This window comes from Porites lutea, chromosome 9 (genome assembly GCF_958299795.1).
Source record: "Porites lutea chromosome 9, jaPorLute2.1, whole genome shotgun sequence".
NCBI classification, from domain to species: Eukaryota; Metazoa; Cnidaria; class Anthozoa; order Scleractinia; family Poritidae; genus Porites; species Porites lutea.
Genome location: NC_133209.1, coordinates 4,716,435 through 4,727,679, shown reverse-complemented (window position 1 = coordinate 4,727,679; position 11,245 = coordinate 4,716,435). Strand labels below are relative to the sequence as shown.

The 11,245-nt window shown below is 40.0% G+C and overlaps 1 protein-coding gene across 1 annotated transcript; it reads left to right on the top strand.

Annotated features, from left to right (window-relative positions):
• The first annotated feature begins 1,563 nt into the window (after nucleotides 1-1,563).
• LOC140947694 (U8 snoRNA-decapping enzyme-like) lies at nucleotides 1,564-6,852 on the top strand. Its single transcript, XM_073396871.1, has 3 exons — nucleotides 1,564-1,703; nucleotides 4,137-4,427; nucleotides 5,772-6,852. The coding sequence occupies exons 1-3, from the start codon at nucleotides 1,641-1,643 to the stop codon at nucleotides 5,973-5,975; spliced, it is 558 nt and encodes a 185-aa protein (XP_073252972.1). The 5' UTR covers nucleotides 1,564-1,640; the 3' UTR covers nucleotides 5,976-6,852.
• Nucleotides 6,853-11,245: the final 4,393 nt, after the last annotated feature.

The window sequence follows — 11,245 nt, the reverse complement described above, 5'->3', positions numbered from 1 at the left end:
ATTTTTGGGGTGGGTATGTGCCTCCCGGGACTCCAAATTGGCACCCCGTTCTAAAAAAAAATTCCCCTAAAATTGATACCCCGTTCTAGAAATGGGCCAATTTTTTATACCCCGTTCTAGAATTCGCCCTATAACTGAAACCCCGTTCTAGAAATGGGCTAATTTTTTATATTCCGTTCTAGAAAGTTTGAAAATTGAAATAGTCCTGTTTTTTTTAAAAAGATATTTCTTTATTTGTTTAACTTATACATCAAATAAATGCTTCTTCATAATCAGCAATAATTTTAAGCAGAAGATAAAGCCGTGATCCACAATTTTTTATACCCCGTTCTAGAAAACGCCTCTGAAATAGATACCCCGTTCTAAATCAGGAGCTTCAAAATCACGACCCCGTTGGGCGGCACATACCCGTATAGGTAATGTATGGGAGTATCCCCCCCCCCCCCCCCCCCCGGGTGAGCTCTTGGGCTCTTCCACTGGAGAAGAGCCGTTCGCCGGCTTTCTTTTGATCACGACATTCCGAATGTTGACATTCCAACGTGCGACCCTCAGCCTCACAAACAATTTCGGCTGGGCCTGCGCAGTACGGACTGGAAGACAACTAATAAGACCTTTTCTGAAAAGTGTGGCACGATAGAAGCGAAGATTGAAGGCGAAGGCGATTGGTTTTTTTGAGTCAATGAATAGAGTACTAAAGTGTGACGTCATAAAAATGAAATTTCCGAAATTATGGGATTTGTCAGGATATTCTGAAAGAACAATGTCCAAGAGGCCTACTTGCCAAAAATGAGCATTTGGGGGCTAATTGTTGCTGAGATCGTAGCCCAGTTATGCTTACAAAACTCCATACAAACCCTTCTAAATTTTTTTGGGGTCGACCCCAAAAAAAATTAGAAGGGTTTGTATGGAGATTTCTGAGTATAACTGGGCTACGATCTCGGAGACAATTTGCCCCGAATTGAAATGCTCATTTTTGGCAAATAGGCCTCTTGGACATTGTTCTTTCAGAATATCTTGACAAATCCCATAATTTCAGAAATTTCATTTTTATGACGTCATCACTTTAGTACTCTATACGCGAAGCATAATGAATGACTTTGGTTCAAAGCTCAGATTTCATCGATAACCTACGTGTCGTGTTGCGTTACTTGGACAGTTGCGTTTCCGACAATTTGACTGCCACTCTGTTTTATCAAATATAAATAATCAGAATCTTATATTCGAAATAAACTGCATCTTATTAAAACCTTATTCAACCTGTGCACAGACGTCCCCCCTCCCTCAGAAAAAATCGCCTCTTCTCCCGATTTTTTTTCTGAGTGAGGGGGAACGTGTGTAATTATTTCTGCATAAACTTTAGCCTGCGAAAACATCCGTTTCTCCTCGCTCTTCGTCGATGGGGACGTTTCGCGCGGAACGTCCCCGGCGGCGAAGAGCGAGGAGAAAGGGATGTTTTCGCAGGCTACATAAACTTCACCCTTCAAATGAAAACTAGTCATACATGACGTACCGGCTCGGCAACGAAATTGACCGCGAGGAGACTGAGAACACACTCGTCCAAAATGGCTTCTTTCACAACAAGTGTTATTTCTCGAGCTAACGCTTTAGCTCTTCAAGGTTACAAGCATTGTTGTCACGTTATGCTACACTGTCCAGTGGAGGAAAAGCTGTTTGGTTTTTATCCTGTCAAACATGCAGTCCTGGTAAGTACAGTATATACCCGTAAACTCGGGTGATATATATATTTTTAATTTGCCTGCCGGTTACCGAAGGGGCCGGCTACCTATTTCTTGTGTGTCTTGCCTTTATTAGAAAGGGAAGTTGAATATGTACCTTAGATTTTATCGATAAATTGTATGGTCAATACAATATTTACCATGATATGCAATATAATGACTCCGTTTCTTACTCTCTCGATCTCGTCTGAATCGCAAGAGTGGCCCTAAGAAAATTAATTCAACTCATTTCTTGATGCTGGGACGTAAGACCCCTGTTGGCTTTTTATCTTCAGCTTGACTTCATCGTGCCTATTATAGAACAATATTAAGAATGTGGCGATTTCATTATTTTCAGTGCATTACATTTAGTGTCATGCTTAACATGCCTTGACATTGTGCAATGTGGTGCCTTGTGCACAATTTCTTATTCTCTCCTTTATCGAAAAAAAAAAAACCAAAGTAAAAAGGATAGGCAATAAAGCAGTTATAATCATTAAAATTGCTGTTTAAGAGGAATTTCCATGAGTAACCAGGATGAGTATAAAATAACATAATCAGATGATCTTTAAGAACAAAGTTGGTTTCTCATGATCACTCATGGCCAGTCTCCTCCTAACCTCATAGTTTCTACTGTAAAGTACATTCTTCAGAGACTCTTATTGGTATATGGGCAATGAATCTACTACACAGATTTAGCAATGCTAAGCAGCTTTATTGTGCGTTAGAAGTCAGAACATTTTCCCTGATAATTCTGCACTGCATAACAACCACGGCTATTTTATTTTCAATCACACCCTTATTAAACAGCCAAATTTCAAATAAACACTTCGAACTTGCTAGGGACATATTCAAAACCAATATATTATCTGCCATCGATTCCTAATGACCACACTTAGTTACCAGAGGAAAATCAATCGTTCAGTATGCTGCGAAATTACTGGAAAACACTACTGAGTCCAAAGATAGGCAAAACTAATTTTCCCTCAAAAAACACAGCAACACGATTATATGGGTGTCCTATCTATCTTTTTAAAAACGACCCAGTGAATATAGTAATCTCAATAAGTTATCATCTCTTAACTGGTGCTAATAGGACAACAGAGTACATTAAATTGATTCAGACAAATGGTGACAAAATGAGTTGAGACACTTTGCCCTAAAATGGGCTTTTTTACGTTTTAGTGACTTCAAAAGGAGGAAATATAGGTTTTCCTCCCCCATTCTCTCCATGCAATGTTGTGCCGATGTTCGAGCTACCTATAGAAAACAACAAACACCCCAACTTTGAATGGAGGGGACAAGGGAGGGGTGTGGATTCTTTTGTTCTCTGAGGTTGCCCTATTTGAGTACAATGTCTCAACAATTTTGTTGCCGATTTTAGGGTGTCCACTTACATTATATGACCACATCTGCTGTATAGTGTAAGTTTAACAAAATATGCATTTTCTATGCTTGGCTGTCGCAGCACCTGGTGGCCCCTGGTGCCTTACTTTTGCTCATGGGTGACTAGAAAATCTTAGTCTTTTTAAAGAATTCCTATGCCAGGCATCCGTTGGCTCCCCTCAGTTTTTTTTTAAGAGCACAGCCTTGAATTCTGTTCCCCCTTAGGTTCAATTTTGTGGGCAGCCATACATACTATTATCTTGATAAAGTGACTAGCCCTGGGGCCCGTTTCTCGAAAGTCCCGGTAATTTTTTGGGCCCGAAATCAAATATTCAAATCGAAATATAAAGAATAAGAGCGCGGGTACTGGCTAGCAAACTACTCCATTTTGTTTCACTAACTGATAGTTTTATCATGCTAGATGCAAAACTATTGAAACCTCGATCTTTAATGTAAATGGAGACAGCTTACTGGGCCCGTTAATTATCGGGACTTTCGAGAAACGGGCCCCTGGTTAAGGGCTTCATTTAGGTTTTGCAGGTGTGTCCACTTTTATTGGTTCTACTCTATCAAAGTTTTTGGTGTGTGTAACCTTGACAAACTGACACCTCCAGGGTGCCAAGAAAGTTAGTTATACAGCTGCCATTTGGGCAAGCTGTAGCTAGCACGTTCTAGCCCAAAAGTCATTTCATCTAGCCCCAAAAACTTTTTGATGGGCAGGATTGATTACACAGTTCTTCTATAATTTGAATTCCTCAAAAACTTCACTTGACTATAAGGCAAGTTACAGTAAGAACAAAATTCAGCAGCCCGATATCAAAATCCACTAGCCCCGGGCTATCGGACGTACTTTCTTTGCACGCTGACCTCTATGAGACCGACACCTAAGTAAAACAGACACCCTTAGTTGGTCCTCGCGTTTTTTCCTCCTTTTATTGACTCTCTATAAGATGGACATTACTCTAAGATGGACACTTAGGGATGGTCCAGAAGGTGTCTGTCTTGGAGAAAGTTGATTGTATGCAATTTCCATAGATGCAACTTCGTTTTGATGGCTGCTTTGGTTTTCCTGGTGGATTTGTTGATGAAGGGGAAGATTTGGAGACAGCAATAAACAGAGAGGTTGTTGAAGAGCTTGGGAAAACTGTAGAACCAGTGAACATTGAAAAAGACAACTATGTTATTTCTCATTTATACGAGGAAAATGTTCCTGAATTGAACTTGACAAAGAAACTTTGCCTGCACTTCTTTGCAAAGAAGGTTCCCCTGGCACAGTTCCTTGAACTTGAAAAAAGGAACTCCGATGCCCCCGACCTTGGATATGAGGTAAGTCTTCCATTAGTAGTCAAGTACATGTAGTTTCAGCTATGGGTGAGGAGATGGTTGGGGGTGGGGTACTCTCCCAATAGTTGGGTAAAAGTTAGCCATTGAAGGTTTGAAACCCTGACCCTGTTTGAGACAAACAAATACTAAAATACATACCCTGTTAAGGACAACATCCTCAATTTTATTAACCTGTTCAGGACAAAGGACAAAATGCACACCGTCTTGTTTTAAGTCATTTATTGGCAAATACAATTGCTTTTGTATACTTGGAGCACAAACAAATTTCATCAAGCAAATCAAATCAATCATGTAGGCAATACCCTGTCCATAATTAAGAACAAAATAATAAACGCTGTTTAGGACAGAGAGGAGAAAAACCATACCCTGTCCAGTGGCACATCCCCGTATAGGCCATATACAGCTGTAAGGATGTACCATCTACCCCGGGGAGATGGTTTGTTACTGTCATAATTAAGTCATCTAATAATAATGGATAATAAAAAAATACAGAGGCTTGTGGTACAGGGCGGAAGTTACTTGGGTTAATTTTTGCTTGGCATGTGCCACTGGTCTCGCAGAATCCCTACCCCTACCCCTACCCAATTATAGCCTACACTTTATTCTGTGGCCAAATGTAGACCCCATCTTAGTCACTTCTGGGAAAATGTAATTTTCGCGATCCCAACTTAGTAATTTTCAGCTCATGCATCTACTTTATAAAGCCTTTTAACTAGGTCATCCTGAGATAAACTGACACATTCGTTAAACTTAATGACCTACCTGAATTTTCTGAGGCTCCATTATTGCCAATCGAGCTGAGGAAAATGCACCCCCATCCAGCAGCACATCCCCATTAGCCTATTACTAGGAAGTATCCCACCGGGTTGTGACCCCAATATTGTCTCAATATTATCTCAATTTTTTTTGGTTGAGAGCTGTTGTTGAGATCGTTTGTGGGATGTTGTGGAGAGTTTATACCCGTTTAAATCTCTTCTCAACGTTACGACATTTGTTTGCTGTAAAGTGATTACTTAATGCCTTTTCGTATGCACAAAATGCTCCTGTAGAGTAATGAAGAACTTATCATAGAAATTTCAACAGGGAGCACTTAACATTATAACTTGAAAAAACTGGGTTTCAGCCCATGTTCATCCTTGCCACCCGTTTACAAACAGTTTTTATGCCTAACTCTATAGCCTTAAATAACATAACTGGACGATTATTGGAATTCCATTGATGCGAAGATACTCTTTAGCTTTGTAAAAACTGAGAGAGCAAATAGCGTGACATACATGGAACCTATTTAATCTTCCTAATGCGTGGGCTTCACTTGACTCTTTCTAGGTCCTTGGTGTTATTCGGTGTCCACTCTATATCATGCGCGACAAAAAGGGTGGCTTTCCGTCATTTTTAAGAAACAAGTTCGTGGGAAATTCCAGAGACCAGTTGCTTATCGGATTAGAGCACGCGAACGTGTTAACCCAACAGGAAATCAGGGAGGCCGTCCATTTGTCACAATTAATTCCAGAGATCACGCCTAAACTCTGACGGGTTACTTGTGACATGGAGGTCAAGTTATGCGGAGCTAATCTTGTGTGTGTCGGTGTGTGATTTGGAAGAGCAGTAGAACTTGAAATAATTATTACTGCTTTGGTACTCGCGATAAACTGTGGTTTCCGCGCGCACGACCCACTTGTGAATTAGTCGTACGTCTTCGGCAGTGGTCGGAAGTGTTCGCGGACGGCTTGGGTTTCGCATCAGTACTGGTGGAAGTTGAGCTATGCAGAGCTAGTCGCGTGTGCATGTGGGTGGCTCCACAAGTTTCTAAATTGAGAGAAAAGGAAGAACAGCGGGTTATAAATATCTGCGTGGGTGCTTGTGATAAACTGTGGTTTCGGTACGATTCACTCGTGAATTAGTCGTATGTCTTCGGCGGTGGTCGGAAGTGTTCGCGGACGGCTTGGAATTCGCATTAGCATGCTGATGGAAGTCAAGCTATGCAGAACTAATCTCGTGTGTAAGTGGGTGACTCTACAAGTTTCTAAATCGAGGATAAAGGAAGAACAGTGGATTATAAATATCTGCGTGGTTGCTTGTGATAAACTGTGGTTTCCGTATCACTGATTGTGCAGTAGTCGTATTTCCTGGGCAGCGATCGATAGTCTTCGTGGGCAGCTTGGATTTCGCATTAGTAATTTTGGATGGCACGTATGTTGGGCAACTCTTTGTGTTGACCTTTCAAAAAACCTTTTTACTCACGTGGGAAATGTGCCAACTTAGTGTATTATGTAAGCACAGCTAAGATAAGAACTACGCGTGGTCTCATTACACACCTTGTAATTATGAGGACCCAGTCTCGAAGGCCCCAGCGTACTAAATACAGTGGAACCTCGATTTAACGAACTTTTATGTAACGAAGTCCTCGGTATAATATTTCTCGGCCCAATAACAGTAAAATATGTGGAAAAGAACCTCGATGTAACGAAACCTCGTTACAGCTTTGTCAGTCCCCTTGCCCTTCGTTATATCAAGGTTCCACTGTAGTCGTGTTTCAAGTCGTACGCTTTAACCACGAAATGTGCTTGCAGAACATTTTACCCCTGTAACTCTCTTACCACGCTAGGAACGTAACCGACAACCAGTTTCCCTTTTAGAAGGTTAAGTAGATTTTTTTAAAATTAAATTTTATCTCCAGTTCATTCCTGAAATTGTTAGTTTTTTTTTTTCTTTTTGAAAGATCCGTACACTTTTGTGCCATTTTCATTGACCCCTGTTAAGGTATGGTGTGTGAATTAAGTGTGAAAGACACGTAGCACTCGTAAATGGAGTGCAATGTTTTAAAATGTGAATTGTGCTTTGTGAGTGCCAAGAAGTGAGAGAAGTCAAAGTGAGAGAAAGTAGAAATCCAAAACTGAAAATTTTTTATTTGCCGGCGAAGACGACAGCGTGGATAAGGTAGCTACCTGCGCTCTAATTGGCGCGGGGGGTGGAGGCAGGGTCAGTGAGCGGGGCCCCTACGCGTCTCCCTTACCTTGCATTCCCGGCTCCCACCCCATTTTTCTTGGTTTCCTCCCTTAAGCCCTTTTTCGAATGCAAATTATTAAGCATTGTTGCATGATTTCTCCCACTTCCCACCCTTTCCTCTCCTGCCTCCCATACTCCCCAGACCAGCGCCCTATTCTCTCGGGTTTCCACCCCCTGTCCTCCCTCACTAACTGGCCGAGCTACGAGACCAACAGGGAACAGGTGATGAGCGTTAGAGGCGATTGCAGAGCTTATTTTTCACTTTGTGCAATGGTTACGCCATATATTTAGAGACACCGTGGCGATCACAGCAGCACTTTGCATTTGCCAGCATGCATTATATAATCTGTACATTTACACGCTCGATTCTAACGCCTCGTGCACGACAAAATCTCCGTTTCGCGCTCCGCTAAATAACTCCTTACGATACAGGCTAAAATATCAAGATATTTCATCTTAAGTCATTGTGTTCTTTATTCTTAAAACATTCTCCCTTTATTAAGCAATGATATAATAAGGATAAATTAGATTCTGATCACGCTAAAGGCACAGAGGGTCAGTAAATGAACCACCTAAATTATTACTGGGGAAGGAAACTAAAGTGTTCCATATTTTTTCTTTAAAGACATATTTAAAAAATTGCACCTTTTCTTAAAAAAGAGTTCCACCTTTCTTCCGATTTACTAGAGGTGCTTTTTCATGTTAAATTTTAAATTGTATAGGTCAAGTGGACCTTATCAACGAGTTTAACTTGGTAGTCTATTTTATAGAGATTTTATATTCGTGTTTTCGTGTCAATCGAGTGAGTTAGACACTTCCTACTGGAACCTATATAAGACTACACAAGATAATGAGGTGTTTCTTTTACGCGAGGTCGTATTATTGAACATAAAGAATATTCTCTTGCATGTTTAATTAACTTATGTTACGGGGTGTAGACAAATTACCATCTCGAAAACTGATGAGATAGTAAACTATGTCTGTTTAATTAATTGCTAATCCATATGCAGAAGGACAATAAAAATGAAATGAAAGCAGTGAATTAATAACCCAGATGTTGCGTTGAAGCCAGGAAAAAAAATTAACCTGAGATTCCTACGCTAAACCTGCGGCTTGATCAGGTTATTGACATTCGCTAAACCCTTGTTCTTAATTGTGAAATTAGTGTTTTCTCAAAGAATTTTGAATTTTTCTCATCTAGGCAATTTTCCTTATTGTTTTTGCATCCTTAACGCCATATTTAGGTTTGATTAAATATTTAAAAGTTTTTTTAAGTGCGTTATAATCTGGAGACATAGTTCCGAAGCAACGGCCAGTTGTTTATCTAAGATTCTTTTATTATTTTTCTAGATATCACTCTAGGCAAACAACCTTGGACTCGCAGCCATATCTCAAGATCAAAATCTAAAGAATGTCATGCAACTTCGGTACCCCGCCCGAACCTCTCCAGTTTCTTTCCTTAACGGATAGTTTTATTTCATTACTTTTAAAGCTAATAAAACCTTGATCTTGAAAGCAAACACGGCAAACATAAAACAGTTTTCCGGGTCCTGTAATTAACGGTCCCCTGCTCTCAAAAATTGATCGAAATTTCGATAAATCCGTTGTTTGTGGACTGTTAGAAAAGCATGAAAGAAGAAAGAAAATCTTTGCCAACCCGAGTTAACCTTTGGCGTTGATGTGCTCAATATTAATAGACTGATACTTTTAACACTGAATTAACACTTCCGTTTTTTTTTGGCAGTGTAGTCACACTCTCTCTAAGACGTACACCTTGGGACCGGCAGTAAGTGTCCGTCTTAGAGAGATGTCTGTCTTATAGACAGTTATCTAAAAGAGGTGAAAAAAGGAAGGGACCAATTTTAAATACAGGTGTCCGTCTTCTAGAGGAGTCCGTTAAGAGAGAGAGAGAGAGAGGGAGAGGGAGAGAAAGAGAGAGAGATGACTTTATATCGTAGGAAGGGTAAGTTAACCTTTACCCTATCAGGGATTTGTCGCCGGTATTGCATAACTCCATTTGCCAGCTCGCAGAAACATTTCACCGCGTGGGTACTTTAACTTTTTAATGAGAAAACCATATTTACTTATAAGCACTGACTGAGGTCTGGGTGGAGAAATGCCAAGTCTGTGAAAGGGGTGTCTGAAAGGCTGGGCGTGTTCTTGGCACACATTCTTGGATTTACCTGTCACAACAACGTGCGTTGCCTTTCCTCATCTCAATGCACATTTTGATGATTGATGCTCTAACTATTGCTTTTTTTCTATCTGTGCATTTTTTACTTGACCCCTGGAAAATCTTTTATTCTCAAAGAAGAAATTGTTCACCATGACCGTGTTTGCGAAAGTTACATTTAACACTCGAAATACTGCTACACGAATATCTTTTTAAATACCTTTTTAAATATCTTTTTAAACCTATTTTCAGCCCTCTTTTTGGTGTTTAAAATGTGATTTATCACTTTTTATCTCGTCTTGTTAAAATTCCAAGGTTTTCTTTAGAGCTTTTGCCTATCTTTGGTATAGTGAAAAGATGTACATGTAAGACCCGTTCCATCGACGCAAGTTTCCTGCGCCTAGAGCAAAATCAAAACTTCTCTAGAGCTAATTTTTTTCGATATCTTTTTGATCATAAATTCATAGTTTTTTCCTGTACAATTGCGATGCGATGCGATGCGATGTAATTGTCAAATGAAAAAGTTATTTTACTACTCTGTTCTGTCGAAGTTTCATCAGTTTCATGCTGAAGTCTTGAAAAGTTTATTTTCCTTTGTTATATCTGCGTGTTACTAAAAAGAACGAACACTGCCCTCAGTTAGCAACAGCTTGTCGACAGCTAGTCGAGGCAGCAGTAGTGACACTTTTAATAAAAGAAAGCTCGCTAACAAGAGTAAAGGAAGTATACAAGTTTATTTTCAAAACGACAGTCATGTATAATTATTGGAAAAGAAAAATGCAGGCTTAAGATGCTGAGTTTTCAAGAGATAGCAACGGTAAATAAATGGCTGTGCACATTGAAAGACCAAAGAAATTCTTATTAAGAAGTATAATTCCTCTAAATAAACGGCCTTCCTGAGCTTGACGCATTGTTGCACGAAACCAGCTCAGATCGTGACTGGTTAGGACCTAAATATACTCAAAATGTTTTTTTACTTTTCTAATTTAAGACTAGAATGTGGTTGGTGGTTGTGTTATTTTTGTTAAAATCCGGCGTTTTTGCCTTATCGCATGTTCTACAAGAGAAATCCGCTGCGAGCTTAGTGGGCGTGATAAAACGATTAACTCAGCTCTGAAAATGTTGATAAATCATGGGTCAAGAGGATTCTTTGTCAAGTTTATCTTCTCAATTGCATGGTCAAGCATGAAATTGCGTGTTTGATAAGCATGTCTAGTAAAGAAGGCGAGGTCTCCCTTTCTTATCATTACTATAATCATTTGAGTGACTTGTTTAAGTGGCTTAACCCGATCAAATCCACGTTTACCATGACAGACACTTAGGTGTTGAGAGCGTTTTCTGCGACTAAAGAATAATCAGCTTTTGCATTGTATTTGTCAGCGCTGTAAACGATCAGCAGCAGTATCCCGGCGCCGTTTTGCTGCGTTCTCTTAAAACCACGCTCCCTGATTCGTTCCTCGATAATACTTCTCCCGTACGGAAATACGTTTTCGGCCATGCTACTGAGATGATATCGATCGCAATCATCTCTTCAGACGAGTGATCTTGTTTTTCGCGCTGGGGCTTTCTGTAGTGTCCCGTTGAAAGGAAACTCTGTTATTCAATTAACTCTTTATTTGAG

Coding starts and splice junctions, on each gene's coding strand:
- LOC140947694 (XM_073396871.1), top strand. CDS start 1,641: ATGCTACACTGTCCAGTGGAGGAAAAGCTGTTTGGTTTTTATCCTGTC. Junction 1,704..4,136: donor CTGTCAAACATGCAGTCCTG/GTAAGTACAGTA, acceptor CAATTTCCATAG/ATGCAACTTCGTTTTGATGG. Junction 4,428..5,771: donor CCCCCGACCTTGGATATGAG/GTAAGTCTTCCA, acceptor GACTCTTTCTAG/GTCCTTGGTGTTATTCGGTG.